The 23,240-nt window shown below is 43.5% G+C and overlaps 2 protein-coding genes across 3 annotated transcripts in view; both read right to left on the bottom strand.

The window, feature by feature from the left end:
• Window positions 1-7,538: 7,538 nt before the first annotated feature.
• On the bottom strand, window positions 7,539-15,033 carry NME9 (NME/NM23 family member 9). Of its 2 annotated transcripts, none has more exons than XM_054167090.1 (5): window positions 14,686-15,033; window positions 12,080-12,137; window positions 11,151-11,254; window positions 8,870-8,941; window positions 7,539-7,698 (listed from the first exon to the last, which is right to left on the bottom strand). In XM_054167090.1, exons 1-5 carry the CDS (start codon window positions 14,716-14,718, stop codon window positions 7,567-7,569), a joined length of 399 nt encoding a protein of 132 aa, XP_054023065.1. In that variant the 5' UTR covers window positions 14,719-15,033; the 3' UTR covers window positions 7,539-7,566. The 2 variants fall into 2 exon arrangements, with proteins under 2 accessions (XP_054023065.1, XP_054023066.1); XM_054167091.1 differs by lacking the exon at window positions 14,686-15,033 and adding an exon at window positions 13,768-14,667.
• A 3,521-nt stretch (window positions 15,034-18,554) lies between these two features.
• Window positions 18,555-23,240, bottom strand: part of ARMC8 (armadillo repeat containing 8) — a 70,958-nt gene continuing 66,272 nt past the window's right edge. The window contains exons 18-22 of the mRNA XM_054167092.1: window positions 22,683-22,778; window positions 21,168-21,263; window positions 20,626-20,698; window positions 19,684-19,777; window positions 18,555-19,237 (exon numbers count right to left, since the gene is read on the bottom strand). Of these exons, the coding sequence (XP_054023067.1) occupies window positions 19,204-19,237; window positions 19,684-19,777; window positions 20,626-20,698; window positions 21,168-21,263; window positions 22,683-22,778 (393 nt within the window). The 3' untranslated portion in view covers window positions 18,555-19,203. The remainder of the gene's footprint in view (window positions 19,238-19,683; window positions 19,778-20,625; window positions 20,699-21,167; window positions 21,264-22,682; window positions 22,779-23,240) is intronic.

The following is a 23,240-nucleotide window of genomic DNA, read 5'->3' on the forward strand; positions in this document are numbered from 1 at the left end:
TCCTTCAGGAAGGCTGGAGAGGGACTTCTCATAAGGGTGTCTAGCAACAGGACAAGGGAGAACGGTTTGCAGCTGAGGGAGATTAGGTTTAGATTGGATCTTAGGAAGAAATTATTCAATATGAGTGGTGAGACTGTGGAATAGGTTGCCCAGGTAAGTTGTAGATGCCTCGTCCCTGGGGGTGTTCAGGGTCAGGGTGGACAAAGCCTTGAGCAGCCAAAGTCTAGTTGAGAGGTGTCCCTGCCCGTGGCAGACAGATTGGAGTAGATAATCCCTAAGGTCTCTTCTAACCTAAGCCATTCTCTGATTCTATGATAATGGCTGTACTTAAATCTTACATAAAGTCATCTTTTTCCAATCAAAACCCATCTGTAAGTACTGGGTGGGATACATTGCTAACCTAGTTTTCCTTCCTTTCTTTATTTTTATTTTCTATTTCCTTGTGGCATCCTTGGAGCCAGTTTAATGGAACAGCCACTATTTTCATATTCCATTTTGAATCTGGTCTTGACTGTCTTATACTCTGAGAACAGCTTGGAAAAACAAATCAGCTGTGCTTTGTAGATAGAACCAAAAGATCAAATAGTCCCATCTGTCCATCTTAACCTCTTCATCTAGTGTCCCGCCTCAGACAGTCTTCAGGGACAGTATCTTTGTCCTGAGGTTTGGCATCTCGAGAAAAAGCAGAAGAACGTCTGAGAAGAACCTCTGAGCCTGGGGAATGAAGAAATGGAAAAATAATTCCTTCCTGACTCAACCAGTGAGCTCAGACCTTGCTACAAAGGCGGTAACCTTATTCCTAAAATTCACTGAAGTGGGGAGGAATTAATCTCATTTAGCTTTATTCATGAAGGTACCTGTGTGTACTGTGTCTCTAGTGACAGAAGGTGACAAATAGCTACAGAGGTTGAAGAAAGAATCTCTGGAAATATTCCCCTCTCCCTGTTGACAATATAAGGCTCCTATACAAATACCTTTGAACAGATGCCCTGAATTTTGATGTCTAAAGTTAAGATGATTTACACCTTAAATAATTGATAATGCCAAGAGTATATTACCACAGTATTTTAATGTCATATGCATTTGGCAGAATCTCAATTTCAAAAAAGAATAATGCATCAAGTCTGTGCTGCTAAGATGAAATCACATCCCCTAGACATGGCATGCACTTTCTTAGTATTAGTCTATGACTGCAAAGAAGAGGGAGGGTCTCTCTCCAACATCACAAGCCTGCCAATACAAGTTGACTTTCAAATGAGTCAGTTAACTACAAGTACCTCCTGAAAATGCAGATCATAGGTGTCCAAGACCTTCCTCCATGGCACAAAAGCACAACTCTGGAGATCACTAAGAATTTGGCATTTAACCTGTAACAGCCTGAAACATCGAGCAGTTCATCATATAGATACCGCTGCCTGAAATGGTAAATAACTCGTGGGATTTGGGCAAAGCAAGTAAGAATAAACATAGGGCTTAACATTCCACCAACAGTCTGTACCAAAACCAGTTGTTCCTCACACAAGTGATCCCTTTCCTTTTGTAATTACTACACTAGCCTCATTCACTGCCTTCACTCGCCAACACTCTCTTATAACAAAGTGCACAGAGCCCCAAGGGAACAGAAGCAGAACTACTCAACCCTGTAGCATATGACACATCTTTTCCCTGGATTTCAGGTTGAGTAACCAACACCATGAACGAAAAGAAAGGCAACAGAAGGAGAAAAGTCACTTTGCTGCCATCTAGCAAAGGAGACTATTATTTCTCTAGCCTTACAGGCCCAGAACAACAAATGATTTGTCTAATATTATTTATCTCCCAGGTTAGTGTTTCCTTTCTCCTGCTGCTGCATGTCTTCCTGCAAGTTCTATTCATCTGTCATAGCTACCCAGTCCCTGCTTACATTAGAAGGATCCAGATCGCCTCTCTTGGGGTCTCTGCCCTTCACACAGGGGAAAGCAAGCAGCTTCCCTCTGTAGCACTTCCGCTCTCCTCTCTGATAGTGTCCAGACAGTGGTTCCCTTGTAACACAGACTCCAGGGAGTGACAACAGACAGAAAAGACTGGCTTTTGCACTTCTTACACAGGCCCCGAATTGACACACAGCTCACAGCTTCACATGCACACTCTTCTGCTGGGGGCAGTGGGAAGGCAGGTAGGTCGAAGAGCCAGCCACCTGCAGCCATTGAGATTATGGACACATCTAATCCTGGCAACAAGTGTATTGCACTCTGAGGTAGAAAGGTCCCAGGTTCAATCTGTGCTGTCAAAAGAACAACTGTGGATCTGCATTACACGCCACAGAAAAAACACCTGTAGGTAGTCTCTGCCAGTTGTCCCTGAGGAGTTGCACAACCACTAGTACAGTGTTGGGGGAAGCTCAAAAATCTTCAGGGTTTAATCATTCTCCATTTAAAGACCTAAAAGAAAATCTACCTTGTTGGGATCATATTAAACAAGGTGTCTAACAAGATCCACTGGACACTGGTTGGGAAGAAAACCTTTAAATTAAACGTATTATATAAGCAGTATCTCCTTAGGAAATGAAGACGTGCTGGTGAGATGAACCCATACATGTAAATATTCAGTTTCTTGTGCGGTAAGTAGCTGTGAGAACAAGTTTCTTCAGGCTAGCACACTGTCATTTCCCTTTGGTGTTAGATGGCTTTTTAGCTTTAGAATGGATGATACATCCAATTAAGACAAATTTCAGAAAACTTTCCCCAGACTTTTTTGCAGCTACAAAACTTCGAATCAGCTTCTATGAAACCGCTTGTCGATTACCTGTCCTGTTTTCACAAGAACAGCAGCAGTGACCTGTTTTGTCCACATGTAATAACACAGAATGATAATAAAATGGGTAACAATAATCTGGGGCTCAAAACAACCTTGAGATTTTCTTTTCCCCACCTCATGGTTCACTAAAATGAAGAGAAACACTCTGGAAAAATATATATTTTTTAAGCACTATTCTGCTAAAGACATCAATCCTTGACATTCCTTCTTTTAAGGTGGAGCTCACTAGATTTCAGAGGTGTTTTGGGAACTGCCATGGAACAGGTACCTAAGTGCCCTAATTAAAACCCCACTTACCACTTTGAATGGAGAGAGCTCTCACCATTTTACAGAACTGGAGTGTAGGTAAGCTCATAAGCTCATACTAGGAAGCTCATACTAGCTCATACGAGCTCATAAGCTCGTAAGCTCATACTAGGAAAAACAACAGGAAGAAATATGAGGCCCATGTGAACTGTCAAGTAAGTGTCCATCCCAAAAGCAAAGCATCAAAATGGTGTTCAGGTACTCCAGTCAAATATAAGTGATGTGAACTTGGCAACAAGCCCTACAAAAATCTTTTGCTTCACTTGTAATATTTCATTGTTCTAAGTAAGGTGCCCCTTGGTGGCAAGACACTGTAAATGCTCACACTGCAGCAATTGCACAGGATGCACAACAAAGCTGCAGGTAAACTGAGGGATATTTAAGAGAGAAGAAAGCTACACATTCTGGCCCCTGCTTAGTGAAAAGGGTAAAGTCCAGTGGGACTCAGACTATGTAAGTTCATGGCATATATACATAAATATGCATAATTGGTGTGTATATGCACCTAAAAAGAGAGTTTGTGCAGACTTTGTTATAGTCCAGAAATGGGAAGAAATCTAAAGCAGGTACCACTAAAAAAATCCAAGTAGCAGATGAATAAAATTTTCAGTATATGTATGATTTATTATGTAACTAAGATACATACATTTATATGCTCTCTAACATATTTTGTTAACTATTTTTCATATATGTCATATCTGATGTACATAAGCTTTATGTATTATACTTTAGGTACCATATTCTACATTACATATTAAAGTCACTTGGATTCTGGTATGTTTGGTCTCTAATCAACGTCGCTTTATTGTTTTACATGACATTAATGAATTACTGTCTGCCAGCGCTGAAAATCCATTACACAGCAGAGACCCTTGGTTATGAAGAATGTATTTATTTTAAATCCCAGCCTGTATTGGAAGCTTATAGAGGCAAAATTCACTATTTCCCTAATTATTCTCTGTGGTGGAGAGCCTGGCTTATCACTCAATCAGCACGGCAACAATCAGAATCCTGAGAACGAAAGACTACCTACCGTAATTTTATCCTGAGGAAGTCAGTACGCCATCAAGTGTGTGTCACATAGAAGTTTCAAAATATAGGCACTTAATGCTTTGAGAAATGTCATGTTTAAGCAGAAGGGAAGCTCTGGCCTCTCTGAGTCTTGATCTAACTGTTTAACAAAAGCTCATTCCTACCTTTTCTGTCATGCTTTATAAATTAGCTGCTCCGCTCCTGGATGAAAGTATTCATTTCCACAAATATCTTCAACCATCCCACTTTTGTAAGTCTTCACTGTCTGAAGAAGTAACAAAAGTACATTAAATCTCCATAAGAGAGCACAGACTATGGTCTGAAGCTTAATGCTAACTAAGTATATATGCACATTATATTTGCCTTGTCTAACTGTGGGTAACCATTTGTGTAAAAGGGCATTTACAAACACTCCAAAATTTTAGCAAGATTTAGCACCATTTTTTAAATTGAAAACCACACTTCTTAATTTTGGTACCCCTTAAAAATCCAAATAGCCATGTTATCTGTAGCCATGTTTTAAATATATCCATACAGCTCTCAGCTTTATTAATACAGTGCAACAAGAGCTAGCAGGTAAGTTCCTTCCACTGTTATCACAAAGGGACTAATTAAAATTGTCATACTACTACAAAACTATTTTAATGCATATTATACCCTCATTTCAGGTTCATTTGCATCCAGATACACAATGCAAGTGCCACCTGAACTTCTAAAGCATTACATTGTATTTTCTAACCTAGAAATTCCAATTTGCCAGTGTGTTGTGCTGATCACCACAGCATTTCCACTGAAAGTCAATGACTACTTTACAGTGAGGATGGTGAGACACTGGAACAGGTTGCCCAGGGAGGTCACGGATGCCCAGTCTGTGGAGGTGTTCAAGGCTTGTTTGGATGAGGCCTCAAGCAGCCTGGTCTAGTGGAAGATGAGGTTGGCCAGGGGGCTGGAATCAAATGATCCTCTAAGGTCCCTCCCAACATAAATCATCCTTTGAATCTATGAGTATTCAGACTCATATGGGACTGCTGTACAAGTCCCTGAATAGTAATTTTACCCTTTTATTAAGTATTTAAATTGATTCTGTCACATTTATCTGTCACAAGGAACTTTTTAAAGCAACAGTTTGCTTAATGTTAATATAATTGCATCAATGCATTAATGCTCTTAAAAAGAAAACTGCAGACCAGGAAGGAAGGCAGCCCATCTTTCCATGACAGAAGACCTATACACTGAAAGCTGGTACAACCTGAAATGCAACAGCACTCACCTAAATGCAAGAAAGCACTAAACTCCACATTACTGTCAGCATGCCTTTAGCAGGAGCTGAGAACTCTCCTCATCTTGAAAAGAAGGGGAAGGTAATGACAGGCATGGTAACAAAAAAAGAGAGTGACACCATTCCATTGTCAATAGATTAAGAAGGAGCACATTTCCCAATACCCTATGGGGAAAAAAAGGAAGGTATTCTGCTGTGATTACGGAAGTACGAACTGCAGGAACATGCAGTTGGATGTATGCACAGGATGATGCACCAGCCATGTCAGTGCCCTCAGCACTGTTGGGCGAGTGCAGGTACCGAGGGCAGCAGGTCACAGGACTGGCCAGGGGCTTTGTGTCGCTGTGAAGAACACCACCAGACTCGGACAGTTTGCTCCCTTGCACTAGACTGCTGTACCCCTACGACACCCACCAGCTCCCAGGGGCTCGCAGTTATCAGCCCGGAACGAAATCCGAGACCTTTCCGCGCGATTTGCCTGCGCGGTCCTCTAACCGCCCGCCCCTCTCCAGCCCGCGGCGGGCCTGCTGCTCCCGCCCGCCGCCAGCAGCTCGGCGGCACCAGCCGCCCACCCGCGTCCCCGCCCCCAGCTAAGTCCACAGCGGCCGGAGCAGCGAGGCGGAGCTGCTGAAAGGCATTTGTGGGGAATTTACCCTGCCTGCCTCCCGGCCCCGTGAGAATGGTCCCGCTGAGGCGAGCAGAGACGGAGACCGTGTCCCCTTGGCTGCTGGGGGCTGCCTGAGGGAGCCGAGCTCTCTTCCCTGTCCGGCCCTCGAGGAAGGAAGCAGCCCTGAGATGGTTGATTTAGAGAAGGACGAGAAACTCACTGTCACGTATTAATGCTTTTATTACAGCGCTGGACAGAGGGGAATCTTTCCCAAAGCCTGTGTACCAACAGAGGTTTCAGTACATGTTTATATGCGAAAAGTTACCTATCTAAAAGGACAGCTCTGTCTGCTTCAGATGGAAAGAGATGTTTGCTGGAGCAGGCTCAACTTCAGGTTGCCCCATCTTTTCAGTTGTACATTCCTGTCCTTCTGCACAGTTTAGTGGACCCTGTGCAGCTTTATCCTCTCCCATGGTCCTGCCTAGAGGTGAGTGGTGGGATCTGGCAATTCTGTCCCTGGGGAATGAAGTCTGGACCCCATCATCTCATTTGCCCTTGCAGGAGGGACAGAAGCTGCAGTTCTGGTTGTGCTGTGGTGGGCAGGAAAAGACAGATGAAGAACAGCTTTTCTAAATGGGATAACCAGCACACGGCTAGTGTACTTTCTTTCAAGCTTTGCAGGTAGGGGGGCAAACGCATCCCTGCTGGTTTCTGTGTCATTGATGAAGGCATTAAACAGCACTGGTCCCACTACAGACCCTTCAGGGACAACACTTGTCACCCATTTCCATATAGACACTGAACTATTGATGACTACCCGCTTTCTGTGACTATCCGCTGGACAGTCCACCCATCAAATCCATTATTTCTCCAACTTAGAGATGCTGTTGTGAAGGACCATGGCCAAAGGCCTTGAAGAAGTCCAGACAGACAAATTTTATTGCCCTTCCCATTTTCACTGATGTAGTCACACTCCATGTAGAAAACCACTAGGGTTGGTCAGGCAGGACTCATCCTTCAGAGCTGGAGCTTGCAGCTACCAGTGCACCATCTTCTGTGCTTAGGTCATCTGACTTAACAATACTAGGCTGCAGACATGAAAGTCATTTTTGTTCCTCGGAAATGTCAAGAGTCCCATTCAGGAGACCACACATATAAAGACAGTCTCTATGACAGAGGTTCAGCAGACTACCTGGGCTGTGGAGGTACAGGCTTTACATAGAATACATAGAATAAACCAGGTTGGAAGAGACCTTGGGCTGTCTTGGGTCAAGAGAAGTCATGGTAGAGTCCTGCAGAGCTAAATAATACATACTGCTTTTGCTTTTGTCAAGAGGACAGAGCTGTTGAAAAACAATCATCCTTTTCAGCTTCCTCCATCTAGGTAGGCTCCACAGGCTTGTGCACACTCAAGCAGCAGTCTAACCAATTTCAGAGTCAGTCCACACAAAAGGATGGTATTTCTGTGAGGAAGTAACTGTTTTAGAGCTTTGCTGCCACTGGGGAGCTGAACCTTTGGTATGCACAGCTACAGGCATTTAGGGATTTAGTGATTGATGACCTCAACATGCTCTCCTCCATGTTCTGTAATCTTCCTTTCCACTGCCAGCTGTTCCAGGATGGTCTTCTGCAGTAATGGTGCATTTAGTCCTCTTACTGTTGCTACTAATTCTCCTTCCTGAAAGGTGTGAAAAGCAGATCAATCAGAAAATGCTCAAGTGGTGCGCCCTGGGCTCTGGAAATCATTCAGCAGCCCATCAGGTATACTAGGCCCTCCTCCCCAGTAGAGCTGCTCTGCTCCCCAACAAGAGGGAATCTCTGGAACAACCTTCTTGCTTCTTCCTGGTCAGTTTTAGGATAAAGCAAAGCACCTTGAGAGGAGTGAGGTCCCGCAGTAAAAGGAAGCTGAACCTGATCACAGGGTAATACTCATGTCCAGCTGCTAACACATCATGAACACTCACTTGGACTCAGCAAGCTATACACATCTCACTCACAGGGAGCCCTGAGTGAGTGACAGGGATCTTCATAACTAAGATACCCTCCTCTCTCACGAAGAGGGAAGGGGCCAGGAAATCTGCAATCTAGCCATCCATCGCAGGCTACATGGGCCTCCCCCCGGGGCTTGGCACTGTCTAGCTGGGGGAGTTCCTGTAACTTTCTGTAGTGTCTTTCACTCACTTCTGCAATTTAAACAGTTTTACCTCATTCACACCTTAATCTCCCAATCTTATTTTAATTTTAAATTATTAAAATTCATTTTTTTATGTTTCTTGGTGGCAAAGCAGAAGGTATTTAAACTCTGGCTATACATTCTTATCCATGCAGCACCTGATCACCAATAGATACTGGCAGACACAGAGCAAGTCAAGCCATCCTGTCACACAGGAAAGAGTAAGATTATCTTTCAAAAATGACAGTTCACAGAATGGCATGAGTTGGAAGAGATCTTAAAGATCATCTAGTTCCAACCCCCCCAGACATAGGAAGAGACACCTCCCAGTAGGGCAGACTGCTCAGAGCCTCATCTAACTTTAGTCTTAAAACATTTCCAGGGATGAAGTGCCCACAACTTCTCTGGGAAGCCCACTCCAGGGTTTCATCACTCTCACAGTAAAGAGCTAGTTCCTAATGTCCAATCTAAATCAACCCTGCTCTAGTTTAAAACCATGGTCCTTGTCCTGTCACCACAGGCCCTTATAAATAGTCCCTCCCCAGATTTCCTGTGGGCCCATTTCGGGTACTGGAAGACTGCTGTATGATCTCCGCAGAGCCTTCTCTTCTCCAGACTGAACAGACCCAACAGATATTTAATGCTATCCAGCTAGTGTAGCAGTATTTTCACTCACTGCATAAAACAGAAAGACAGGCTCACTCTTCCCTCTGTACTCGGCGAGAGCATCGATGGAATCAACTTCAGCCTAAAAAGGGATGTCAAAGAAAACAGGTGTTTCTAGAAAGGCACTTCTGCTTCGGAGGAGTACACACCATCTAAGGGGATACCTAAAGCAAATCGACCGGCCTGGATGGGCAAGCAGCTCTTGAAGGGATTAAGGGAAGAAAAGAGGGTGAATCACCTTTGGAAAGAGAGGAAGGCAACTCGTGATACGTTTAAGGATGTTGTTAATCATGTAGGAGAGGCAAATGCCCTGTTAGAACTTAAGCTGGCCACTTCTGTGAAAGACAATAAAAAGCATTTTTGTAAATATATTAATGCTAGAAAGGGGCAAGAAGAACCTCCACTCCTTATTGGACCTGGAGAAGAACATTGTAACTAAAGATGAGGAAAAGGCTGAGGTACTAAATACCTTCTTTGCCTCAATTTTCAACAGTAAGGCAGGAGGACATCAGGACTCCTGAACTGGTAGATGGAGTCAGGGAGCAGTATAATCCCCCTGAAATCCATGAGGAAGTAGTTAGGGACTTGCTGAGCCACTTAGATACTCAAAAGTCCATGGGACCAAATGGGATCCATCCTAAGGCAGATGAGCTGGCCAAGCTGCTCTCCATCATTTACCACCAGTCCTGGCTCACTGGAGAGGTCCCAGATGACTGGAAGCTGGCCAGTGTGATGCCCATCCACAAGCAGGGCTGGATGGAGGAACCTGCAAACTACAGGCATCCTGGCCTGCATCAGAAATAGTGTGGCCAACAGGAACAGGGAGGTCATTCTGCCCCTGTACTCAGCACTGGTTAGGCCACACCTTGAATACTGTGTCCAGTTCTGGGCCCCTCAATTTAAGAAGGATATTGAGACTCTTGAACATGTCCAGAGAAGGGCAACGAGGCACAAGCACAAGGAGAGGCTGAGGGAGCTGGGGTTGCTTAGCCTGGACAAGAGGAGACTCAGAGGAGACCTTCTTGCTCTCTACAATTACCTGAAGGGAGGTTGTAGACAAGTAGGGGCTGGTCTCTTCTCCCAGGCTTGAGGTGAGGAGAATGTTCTTCACAGAAAGAGTTGTTGGCCATTGGAATGGGCTGCCCAGGGAGGTGGTGGAGTCCCCATCCCTGGAGGTGTTCAAGAGGGGACTGGACGTGACACTTGGAGGCATGGTTTAGTTAGTCATGAAGTGCTGGGTGACAGGTTGGACTGGATGATCTCTGAGGTCTTTTCCAACCTTGTTGATTCTATGATTCTATGTGACTGCCTGCACTTGGACATCCTTAGCAAGCTGGCACTCATCTACTTGTTTGTACAGCAAAACAGTTCTGGGTCCCTGTCTTACAGGACAAAACGCCACTGCTCAGAGCTCCAGCCCCAAGTGGCTCCCAGCTCAGCATCAGGGACCTGAGCAGCAGGCAGATGTCTAGCAGATCTCCCCAGCAAGGGTTGGAACTCTAGCTCCTGTGAGGCAGGGCTCTCTCACAGCACCTTCTCTGAGTGAATCCTGCAGAAAAAGCCTGCAAAACTTAAATTGGGGCCCCTTGTCCATGAGTGAGAAAAGTGACAGGAGAAGCTGCAGAGGCAGCAGGAGACTGCAGGGAGTGATGGGCAGGGACCTCCACCAGAAACCTCACTGCCCAGGGTTCCCTCAGCAGTCGAGAGAACTGTGTGCTCTAAGCCCCTGCCCAAAGCAAGGCTACTTTCAGTGTTACAGGAGGTTGCTCAAGGCTGCCTTAGTTTTGAGCACTCCAAGAACCAGTACACCAGAGCCTCTCTGGGAACTCGCCCCAGAGTCCAACCATTCCTACGCTGGATTTTTCCCTGCTGCAACTTGATCCCATTGTCTGTTCTTTTGCTGTGTACCACTGAGAAATGTCTGCCTCTGCCTCCTCTGTTAATCCCATATGAGACATCTGTCCATTAGTCTTCTCCAGGGTGAACAAACCCAGCTCCTTCAGGCTCTCCCTGTTACCAAAGGGCCACGTGCTGATGATTGTCTAGCATTACTTGCTTAAGCAGAAATCTAGAAAGTACAGAACAGCTGAAGCCTGAAAATTCTTAATTATATGAGTTCATGTAACTAATAGTCTGCATTTGGAAGGCTCAAGTCACACAAGCTGGAGTTCCTGGACTGTTAACATTTTGGCCAAGTATTGGAAAGATAAATTACTTCAGCCTTTAGCTACCTTCTAAATTCCAAGGGTAGTACCACTGGGTACTTTAAAGAGTGCCAAGTTGGACCTTACCACAGCAAAATGCAGGAGATGACTGCCAACTTCATTCCTTATTTTTCGGAACAGATCCACTACGGTTTTGCATGGACCACACCAGGCTTGAAATGCATCAACAACTGCAAACAGGTAAATTAGTAAGAATAAGGTCAAAATGGGTCAGTTTAGACACAGACCTAGGTTGATTTGTGCACTTCATTTTGTAACACATTTATTTGGGACTACGAAAAAGTGCTAGTGCAGTAAGAATCTTGAAAACCTCTGGGGGCTGAAGCCTCCTCCTCTGGTGACCTCTACAGCACCATCCTCTCAAGGAAGGATGTTTTCTTCATGTCCAACCTGCATTTCCCAAGCTGCAGCTTGTGGCTGTTGCTCCCATAGGTCTGTGTGGAGTATGGCAGGACTACTATTGAGTGCTAGAAGGGTCAAGGAATCAATTCTGAAGTAGAAACTGTTACCTCTTTCAAGGTTTCAAATGCCCAACCAGTGGACAAAATCCCATTCTAAAGTATCAATCTAATAATGATGCTGAGGAAGAGCCATTAGCAGAAAGACTAACATGGCTGTGACCTCAGAGGTACCAGACTGTCTTGGGTAAACTGCTGCATGTGGAGCTTATCTAACAGCCCTCTAACCTCCACCCTTGGGAACCAGAACTGTTCCTTACACTGGGAGCAATCCTGCTTCAAACAAGTGGCTGGAGACTCCAGAGCCTACTGGCCTCTGGAGCTGGTGGCACTAGTAGTGGTAAGTGTCCCACAATGACAAGGACCATTTATGTGGGACAACCTCCATCTAGTCTCACCTCTGTTAGCATATTTCTTACTTTCATTCAGGGTACAAAAAGTGGAGGGCTTGACTGACCATCCCCATCAACACTGATTCCTAACAGTACTGGAATCCAGTAACACAAAACAGAAGCAATCTGTTGACTGAACCCTTACCGATGAGTCCTTTGAGACACAGCATTTCTTCCCAAAGCTCCTGGCTACTGATGTTCATCTATGTGAAAATTTAAAAACACAGTACAAACAACAGTAAAGTCATCAGGTACTAGCTGGTTGCTGCAATCATCCTGACAAATCACTTCATGTTTGCACATAAGACAGATTCCTGAGCACTCAGGAAACTCTTCTGACTGATATCCACTCACCACTGACTAACTGGACAGGGACAAGTTGTTCTAGAAGAATCAGCTGAAATTAGATAATCCTTATCCATAAATTCTCACTCCTTCTCCTCCTTCCCACATGCTTTTGCTATTACCTGACACCAGCTACTAGAGACCCATGAGAAAGTCAGCTAACCCTAGGAAAAGCTTAGCAGACTAGACTCATGTTGTCTCACAAGAACCAAGGAAAAGCAGAAAGAGTAGAAGAACCAAGGCAAGACTAAGTACTCCCCCATTTAGTGGCAGCAACTACTTGAACAGTCTGGAAGCTCAGGAACCCTATCCTCAGTTTGCAGAGAAACTAAGAGATGCTGTGGGAGTGACTGGAGACATGGTCCCCTGCAAAACTCAAGAGCAGGGAATGGGCCCAGACATTACTCCTGTGCCTTGGCTTGTCCTGCCACATCCCTGTAGGTGTGTAGCTTCCAGGAAGAGCAGCAGACAGTGAGGATGAGGGACTCTCAAGCTCTCTAGCTTGAACTCTTGCTAAGGTTTCCCCAGGACCCCAACCTACTCAAGAATGGGGAGTAGTTCAAACACCTTCATCTGTTCTCTCTCAGCACATGACCCCAAGCCTAATTAGTTCAGAAAACACCTGAAGAATTAAGAGATTTAATTATTCCAGTATCCCTAGTGCTAGGACCACCCATAGAGCATTTCACAGAAAGTTAATGAGTTCAGATGATAGCAATTTGCAATAATGAGTTCAGGTGCAACTTAACTGGGCTCCAAAAAATACGCTGGCACTCCTTTGCTTTGTTGATCTGCATACCCTGAGGATGCTAGGACTTGGCTTTTCTCTAATATAAGTGGAGATGTTTAAAAAGCACATCCCTCAGCACCACTTCCATGTGGTTTAGCAGTAGTGGGGAAATTGTGAGCTGTAAGTAAACAGTTGGACTTTTATGATCTCAAAGGTCTCTTCCAACCTCAAGAGTTCTAAGACTCTGCAACTAGAAGTTTTCTAGGACATCACATGGTGTCCTACCTGCGGTTCATCTTTCATCTGCAGATGTTAAGAATCCTACTGTCAACAGATCTAGACCCAGATTTTCCTTAGCTGTCAACAGTGCAAAATCTGGTTGATGTAATTCTTCTCATCACATAGGAACACAGTAGGACAAACAGCAGGAGAAACCATTTTTACCTTAAAGTGATCACCTTCCTTGTCTTACACTAACAGTCACATTTTCACTCTGTGCTTTCCAATTTTTCAAGGGAATAAACAAGGTTCTAAAGCCCATAATCACAGGATTCTAGGCTGGTTAAGGTTGGAAGGGACCTTTAGAGGTCATCTAGTCCAGCACGCCCTACAGTAAGCAGCAACATCTCCAACTGTATCACTTTGCTCAAAGCCCTGTTGGAACCCAACAATGAACGTTTCAAGGGATGGGGCATCCACCACCTCTCTGGGCAACTTGGGGAAGTATTTCACCACCCTCATTGTAAAAATTTTCTTACCTTCTATCTAGTTCAAACATCCTCTCCTTTAGTTTAAAGCCATCACCCCTGTGTCCTGTCACACCAGGTCCTGCTTATTAAGTCTGTCCTCATCTTTCTTGCAGTCCTTCTTTGAGTACTGAAAGGCCACAATTAGGTGTCCTCAGAGCCTTCTCTTCTCCAGGCTGAAGAAGCCACTCTCTCTCAGCCTCTCTTCAAAGGAGTGTTCCAGGCCCTTGGATCATTTTTGCGGCCTCCTTTGGACCGACTCCAACAGATCCAATCTCCTTCAGTATTCCTCTCATGAAGACTGAATGCTTCAAGATTTGAAGGAGACTTTCAAGACCTACTTCAGCTTTTCCAACGTTTCTGCATACTAAACTCTTCTCAGAAACCCTCTCTCCTATGCAGGGAACGCACCGTTGGATCACTTGTGCAGTGTACTTAGGGGAAAATTCCTTTACACATCCTTGTGAAGCAGGTTTTTAAGCCTTTGAATTTTTCTTGTACTTCCTAGCTCTTCCACCTTTCACAGTGATCTTTCTAAAGACAAACTGTCAGAAACACTCACTGACACTTGCATTCAGGAGGAATCTCTCCTTCTCCAGGCTCCTACTTCTAAAGGTCCTCTGAACAACTGTCCCATGAAACAGATGAATTTTGATCTATGTAAGCAGCCAAACCTGTGCCAGGTCATGGCAGCTCTGAAACACCTGCAGGCCTTTAGCAACCTCCCTCTGCACCCTGTAGCACTGACTGGGGGAGAGATTTGACTTGCCATGTTTTTCCATCTTCCTACCCACCTTCAGGACCTCCTTTACACAAGGACCTCACAAGCAGGTCTTTGCCAGTAGAATCCAAGATACACGAAGGATGAAACTCATCTTTGGTGCTTATTATGAGTTTAAAAGAAATTTTAAAAGCCTGGTTTCTACTGACCTGCAGTGCTACCTCCTTTTTCTTTGCAGCCATCCTTCTGCAGGATCAAGGGTCCTTTGAGCAGCAATCCCAAGCACCAAGCACTGCAGATGTCCTCTAATTATGTGAATCCAGCTGCTGGACAACCTGCACCACAAGAAAATTTTTTTTAACCTGTCTTTTGCTCTTCTGTACAGGACACAGCACCCACCACAGCACTGCTGCCCTGCTGGAGGAAGTCGGGCGGGCGAAGCAGGGCCCAAAGCCTGGATGCAGCTCTGCTCACAGACTCTTCAGAATTGCTGCTTGCTCACAAAGATAGCAGCTGGTTCACCTCCTTGCGCTGTCACGGTGGCAGAAGTAAACTGACTCCAGCTAGAGCCCAGCCAGTACTTGTTCAGTAGCTGGCAGCAGCCCAGTGCTGCCATGGCAGCATCCTAACACTGCCATGGCAGTCCTGGCAACGCAAGGGCGGAGTGAAAGCCCAGACAACCCTGCTCCCTTCTCAGGATACCCTGCTGCCAGCAAGTTCAGCTGAGCCTCCTCTGCCATTCCCCTTCACAGCAGCCACTGCAGCTGAAGCCCTTCTGCCTCCTCTTTGCCTGTCAGATCTGCACAGCTTCCCCACCAAGCCCACACAGCCCTCTTATTCATTTCCCCATCCCTCCTAGAGGCTCAAAACAAGGCACAGGATCCAGATGTGATCTCCCCAGCACAAAGCAGAGGGGACAAGCTGCCAGACCCACACCAAACACAGGTTAATTTGTGGTTTGGTTTTTGGTTTGTTTGGGTTTTTTTTTTCCCCTCTTATTTGCAGCAAGAGCACAGTTCCTGTGCCCAGCACTCCTCACGGTAGTGCCCACCGGGGCAGGGAGGCTGCTCACCCTGTCCATTTCCATTCCTCAGGTCACTGAGCTCCATGTGCAGACCTTGGAGGCACTTCTGTTCACATGGCACATCTCTGATGGCCTGGTCCTTCAGCTGGTCAAGGTCTCTCTTGGTTGAGGATTTGGCTTTTGGGACATCCACTCCCTCACTGCCCCAGCAAACCAAGGGGACACTGTCCAGTGCCTCCCAAGGATGTGGTGGGGCTGAGGCTTGGCAGGGGCTCTCCTGCCGCCAGCACCAGCTCAGCATAGCAAACTACAGCCTTGGATGCAACCAGCATCTGTCTCCTGTTGTATAAATAAGCTTCCAGATGCTTTTAACCACCACTGAAATTTTGCATGTTTACACCATATAGAACTGTGGTTACATATTCAGATTACTGAAGACAGTCTTGTTAAACTCATTTTCTAGATTTCAAGAATGCACCTCATGCATCTCAATTATTCTTCTGCCTCTCATGTCACTACTCCAGCAGTTTCATGGAGGTGTAGCATCTACTAAAATGGTTAAAGTCTGTAAAAAAAATGGATTCCACAAAAGAAAACAACCACAGATGTTTGCCTTAAGACGATCTTGGCACAAGATGCTTTTAAAGAGGTCACTTGGCTTCTTTCATTACTGCAATGCAAAGCTGTGATTGGAACAAGCACCAAAATCCCAGTTTCATTTGACTTTCAGTGTGGGAGAGACCACCACCTTCAGCGCACGTTGGAAGTAGAGATCAACCAAGTACACCAGTTGTCTGACAACCATCACATCAAACTTTGTGATAAAAGACTTTGAGAGAAAGACTGCTGTCACTGGACCAAGACAGGAAGAGTCGACACATTTATCAGAATTCATTAGGACTGGGTTTTAGAAGACAAATGGCACAACAGCAGAAATCCTGACGATCAGACTAATGTCCACACAAACTCTGTATTTGCTTTGGTTCTGCAAGCAACCCAGTAATTCACAAGACACTGCTACCTAAATAAGAGTTGGTAAAGGTCTGGCCGACCAGCAAACAAATTTGTTCCCACTCTGAATCTCAGTCTGTAGAGAAGCTGGCACAGAAAGTTGAGATTTCTCCATGAAGCTGAGAAAAATCTAGATATTCTGGTAAAGTTCTTTTTATTTACAGTATGCCTCTTTTTGTACATACCTGTAGCAACATCAAAAATTATTCACAAAGCTTGACTGCATGTAAAAATGGTGTCATCCAATACCTTGTCCTATCAATACCTGTGGAAAAGGTCAACTGTTCTCATGCAGCAACAAGATTGTCTGAGCATTGTTTTTTAGTTTTTCTGGCAGAATTTTAAGAAACCATCTCAAAATATGTACAACAGATGCTTACCTTTTTTTCCCCAAACAGCTTTAGGCACCAAAGTTTAATAGAATCAAACTTAAGACTGGCTTTTAGAAACATGAACTGGGGGAGGACAAGAAGAGATACGCAAGAAGCTGAGCTTCTAAATATACCTATCAGGAGTGCAAATTTGGAACCTAGGTGCACACTGTACAGTTTTGCATTTACAGGATCTCCTCAACTTTTCAAACTTCAAATAAAAAAATACATTTGCTTGAATTTGATACATAAGACTTCACTTCTGAGGTACTGATATTTATCAAGGTCTCGCATATTTTTACTTTCCCCTTGTTCAGCCCCCAAAGCCCACCATGAAAAATTTGCAGAAGGACATAAAAAAAAAATGCCAGTCACTTACTGCAATGTCTAGGGGAAAAGTGTCAGGTGCTCACTTTTATTTGTCTTTCAGGAGTGGGAAAAGTTACATGAAATGTAGATGTTCTCCTTTGCAACCAAGTGTAACAGTTATCTGATAAATAGCACATTCAAATTCCAGGCCAAACTATGGTCACATTTTCTGAAACAAGTAATTACCTTGGAAAAAAGTAAGGCTGTCACAATTTGACCTTCTGATTAGAAAGAAAATATTAAGATACTTATCAAAATTGGTTAGCAAAGTTACAGACCTCTCTTCTTGCTGCAGCCTTCCTGAAGTTCAGTGTAACAAAAGAAAGATTTGGTTTAAGACATTGGCTGCAATCCTTAGCATGCCTGTTAGTGTGCTATGTAAATATAGTGTTTGGAAATTCTGACTATTAAAACTATCACCTAAACTGAAATCAGAAAGCAGACATGGGAATAAAGCAAGAATCCTGAACTTCATGAAGGAGATCATCTTGGCTGTGCCTTCATTTGTTTCTATGCGTATCTGACTGTGAAGCCGCTGGGGTCTCATATTCCAGCCTAACTTTATAGAGTTGTCTGTACTGCTGTTTTTCTCTCTACACTTACAGGCACAATTTCATGAACTTACGGACAACCTAGGTTTTTGAATGCATTAAAATTCCATTGCTTATTATCCAGGTATCCCAATCCATGCAAAATCTGTAGCAACATCACTGAGCTAAAAAAACCCAAAACCAAACCCCCAATCTTTCCATCCCTTCCCCAGCTTAATGCACCCAGCTGAACTTTCAACGAAATCTTTTGTAAGTCACTTAAGCTATATCTGGAGATCAAAGGATGCAAAACCAAAGCAATCCCCCCTCAACCACTGCTTGCCAGATCCTTCTGGTCTCCTGAAAGTGTAACTTCTGCAACATACTCTTTTCTCTATTAAGATTAGTGATCTGCAAATATTTATCACCAGTGAAATAAAGTTAAATTCTGCAGCAACTATGAGCAAGTTCTTGGCTACTGAAGCAATAGCTTATGCCTGCTGATATTGCAGCCACCTGTTCCTTCCAGGAAAGTCAACAGTCATGCTAAGCTCTCAGGCATGAGCTTTCCTTCTAAGAGCTTAAAGAGACTCAAAATGATCCAGTTCATCCATTCCATGTGTTTGAGCACATCATCAGTACCAGGCGACCCTGTATGGCAGTAAAAACTCTTGGACCTTGTCAGTACAGAACGTGCTGCTTATGATTTGGGGTCTACTGTCTCCCTCTATTTTTCTCTTTAAAAAGGAAGTATAATGTAAGTTAAGCTGAAGTTCAGAAATGCATATATTTTACTTAAAAACATTCATCTGTTCAAAATTCAAAATAAACTTTATGGGATACAACAGTTTGGTTTGTTTGTCTTTTTTAAATAACATTTCATTCAAACTGTATATAATTCATTGAAGTATTCGTACAGCAAACAATGGTTAACCCTTGAAAACCTGTAGAAAAAGATTTTCACACAAAAAAAGGAAAAACAAAATTGAGGACTCATACCCACACACATTCACCCAAGCATACCCACACCCACTCAAGCACACCCACCCACACACACACAGAGGCTGCAGCAAAAGCAGAAAGTTGTAGGCCCAAAACAAAAATGGTGACTGATTGCTCTATCTGAAAGTCCAGGTAGCTCAGGAAAAAAAAAAACCAAAACAACAAAATAACAACCAACCAAAACCAGCCAAAAAAAAACCAAAACAACCCCCCAGGAGTCCTCTGAGTAAAGAAACTACCTCAAGAAAATTCTCAAGTGCATTGGAGACCTGATCATTTAAACTTTTTCTGCAAAGCAGCTCCCTGCACCTGAGAAAAATGCAGCCCAAGGTGACTTGTGCAAATACAAGGAGTCAGGAATATCTCCTGCTATTCCTTAAGTAGACATGAGGGGTGTCCATAGATTCAATTAGTCTTTGATCATGCAAGATACTGCTGGAGTGCTGTCTTCGCCCTGCAATAAAAGAGTAAACTGTTAATTAGTGGGGTTTGGCTTTATCAACAACAGCTTCCTGTACAAGGCTAACGATTTAATTCACAGTAGCAGTATTGTCTTTTTACTTCATAGTGCTATATGATGTTTTACCACTGTTCCAGTCCTCTGGAAGTTTATTAGCAGCCCAAGGTTTAGACAAAATTTGTGTATCAGTGATACTTTAGAGAGGACCCTCTGCTGCTTTAGAAGATCTTAAGTGCAGTTATTTTATAATGTTGAGAACTTCAGCGAAATTTGTTACTCCTCAGCAATACAAAACTTGCTCTTCACTACATTTTTTTTTTATGCAGCATTAAACTCAGTGCAATCACAGTTTTCCTGAGCAATTTTTCTATATGCAAAAGACTTTCTAATAAAAAAGATTTCCCTCTGATCATCTTAATTGGATTTTTCTTTCCACTCACTTGTCACACAGATTTGGATCTGACGACTGACTCAATTTATGCAGAATATCTACTATTCCCATGTCTCGTAGTTTATCTTGGCGTTCTTGTGAACCTACAACAATAAATCACACTGTTGGGAATACCACTACAAATAGATGTCTGCACAAGGGAAAGAAGTGGAAGCAAAAGAACAGCTTAAAGGAGGAGTATGGAACACAGTTCAGCTAGAACACAGCTTGAGAGTCTGTAAATCATCCAAGAAAATCCTCCCCTCAGCCCCACATGTTCCTCAATGCACCTTACCTTGCCACTTCTTCCAGCTCCACCCTGCTGCCTCCACCTGCTCCCTCCACCCCTCAACACAAACACACATTTCAGCCATCTTCAGCTCCCTCCTAGTTAATTTCCATTGTTCCTGGCCACTACTCTTCTTAATCATAGCCTTCCTCACTCCTTTCAGATCCACCCACAAGGTCTTTAGCTTGTTTCAGAGTCTCACCACACAACCCATTCAAGCCACTGACAATGGGGATAACTTCTTTGCCACAAATTGCCTTTCTAACCATTTATCTTCTCCAGCCAACCTGTTCCCTCCCATGATGAATTTCCACAATTTCCTGAGACCTGGAAGTTTCTCTGAGATTCTCTTTCATTCCAATTGCTTTCAGATTTCATAGAAATGCTACTGGTAGAAACCTTCCACTGTGTGATTGTCATCCACTCATATTTATTGCTTGTCACATTCCTCTTGTGCCTTCTTTTCCTGCCCCAAAACATCTCTCTATGCTTTCCTCTATGTCCTCCTGCCCATTCTCTCTCCTTCCATATTACATCTATGAAGAGTCTCCTCCCCTTATGCTTTGAATCCCACTGTGCTGTGCAAATACTGATTGCTATGCAACATTGGCCTTTTGATCAGGATAGCAACTTGTATATGCATTAATAATGAGGCTTTCTTACCTTCTTCTTCATTCCATATGAGATTAGATATACAGAACATGGCAGCAAGCTGAAGTTTAGCATTTGAATGACTCTATAGAAAAAAACAGTACTCACATTTAGAAGAAGAAACTCAGAAATTCTCAGATCTACTGTTTGGCATTCAGCCTCCAAAAACTAAGGTAGCAAAGATGTGACTGTCATCCACAATTTCTCTCAAAGATGCTGCCACAACATAAGACATTCAATCACTTCCAAATATTCATTAAGGTCTACAAAATATGCCTCTTCCAAGGTCATGAAACACTTACCACATAGATCTGTAACAGGTATTGCTTAAATCACTGCAACTTTCTTATGGGAAATAATGACTGGATTTTCCTGTTATTCAGCTTCTCAGTACACCTCTGCCATACAGAACTGCACTACACAGTTCCTTAAACACAACTAGGTACATGAAACAGTTAAATGCATGATACTGTATATTTACAAGACAAAGTGCTGAAGTAACCTCTTTTGTTCCCTAAAAAAGACAAAGAAACTTGAAGAGAAATTTCCCATACCATGTAGTATTTGATTTTCTGCAGGATGTCGTCATTGGTCATAATCAGTTCTTTTGCTGTTGTTCCATCTGCTATATTAGCAAGTATGCATAATGTCTGAGAAAGAGAAAAACTATGAAATTATTTGGCCACAGTTCACATCCCATGACTTATACAGTTTCCCTGACAGCTCCGAACTTGTAACAAACAATTTCATTAATTAGTTTAAATATCTTTAAGCTGGCATTTCAAGGTTGCCTACATCCGAGGCCAGTGCCAAAGGATTAACAGTTGTGGTTGAACAGCCCTGGCAAAAGCAACATTAATTCATTTCAATAAGTAAAATATTCAGTCTAGTAGTACTTTTGATAAGCTTGGCATGGTAAAAACCTTCTGTTGCAATAAAAGCCATTCCAGTCACTAAAACTTCTTTAGGAAGAACTGCTTAGAAAGACACAGCTGTTTCAGAACCATGCTGTCACTACATTTGCAATCTATTAAGAGTGTTTGGGGGTTGTTCTCCTAATTTTGCATTCTAATAGCCATAAATGGCTATTACAAATGGCCCGTTTGCCTTCAACCCAGTCTTCACTGAGCAGAGATTCAGGACAGTTTGGATTTAATTGTATTTCTATACATATTTGCCAAGCTGCTTGCTACTGATACCCATCCTAAGCTAAAGCTAGATATCTCTGGTATCTCCCACAGCTTCCCACTGACCGCATTCTTCATGAGGGTACATGCCCTGTATGAGGAAGAAACACGGTTCTCCAACTGACCATCTTGCCTGTCACAAGAGCTAATCAGCCAAACTCAGCCCATCTCTCCTCTTTCTTTAGCTCCAGTCCTCACAGCAGATATCCCTGTATGCTGGCCCCCTTACACTGACATCAAGCCAGGGATGCTTTCCCCTACTGGCTACCTTCCTTTCCTCCTGCATATTGCTTTTCTTGCTTTAATTTGTCAGGGCATGTCCCTCCATACTTTTTCCTGGGCTATTCCAGCATATGCTTTACCCTGGTAGCACCTCTCCTCCTCTAACTGCTGCTGGCTCCTGCAGGCACCCAAGAACAGCTGAGTTACCACATCTCTCAGCAGAACATTTATTACTGCCAGCAAGGCAGGGGATGATGGCATTCTTCATTACTGACCGCTCTAATAGCTCATATAGGAGCCAAATAACCATGATGCTTTGCAAGATACTGTGAAACACTGCTTTCCTTCTCTTTTTTTTGTTCTTACTGTCCCCTTTTTGCCAATATTTAACTCTTCTACTCTCACATACATTGCTCTCCTCTCTACCAACACTACATTTAAAAATATTATTCTGAATTCAGTTCAAACACATTTGCAATAATGTATTAGCAAGAAGAGCATTCTGGGAGGTAGGAAAATTAATTTGACAGATCTCAGTAAAACATTCACAGCATAACATAAACCCAAGCAGAAATGGCATGACACATTGAGAAGACTAAGGGTTCTTAGCTGCTTCTTAAACCTTATGCAGCCAAGTGAACGTGAATCAAAACAGAGTACCTGCTCTTTGACTTCTATATTGTGCTCCCCTTCCAGAATGAGCGTCACTGCTTGCATGATTTGCTTCCCATGAGTGCTCATTATGTGGTCTATGTGCTGTCAAAGCAATGATGAAACACAATCAGTGTAACTTTCCAAAGAGGGGGCATTTCTATTCAAATTACAGTAAGTAAAGAGTAGCAACATGGCACAAAGTCCCTAGCTCCTAGAGAGGTCTCCCCAAGCCAAGAATTTATCACAGCAGAAAAACTTCATAATATTCCTCTTCATTTGAAGCCTGGTTGTGTTTGAGAGAGCATGATGGGCCCTGGTTCTCATTTCACTGTAACCTGTAGAAAAGGCACTGGCTGCCCAGTTGCATGGAGGACAGTCTCAAGACTGAATCCTGCTGGACACAAGCTTTAAGTATGATGCTGCAGTTCACAAGAACCACTTCTCTTCTGTTAATAGAGGGGTATCAGAGAAGGGTAAGACAGCTGGGGTTTCTTCTCTTGTATTTGCTGGTCTTACTGGAACACTGTGACCAGGTTATATATTCTCATTTCAAAAGCCTGAGAG

The sequence above is a fragment of the Dryobates pubescens genome, chromosome 13, assembly GCF_014839835.1.
Source record: "Dryobates pubescens isolate bDryPub1 chromosome 13, bDryPub1.pri, whole genome shotgun sequence".
NCBI lineage: Eukaryota > Metazoa > Chordata > Aves > Piciformes > Picidae > Dryobates > Dryobates pubescens.

Coding starts and splice junctions, on each gene's coding strand:
- NME9 (XM_054167090.1), bottom strand. CDS start 14,718: ATGGCTGCAAAGAAAAAGGAGGTAGCACTGCAG. Junction 12,138..14,685: donor AAAAGGAGGTAGCACTGCAG/GTCAGTAGAAAC, acceptor ATTTTCACATAG/ATGAACATCAGTAGCCAGGA. Junction 11,255..12,079: donor GTGTCTCAAAGGACTCATCG/GTAAGGGTTCAG, acceptor ACCTGTTTGCAG/TTGTTGATGCATTTCAAGCC.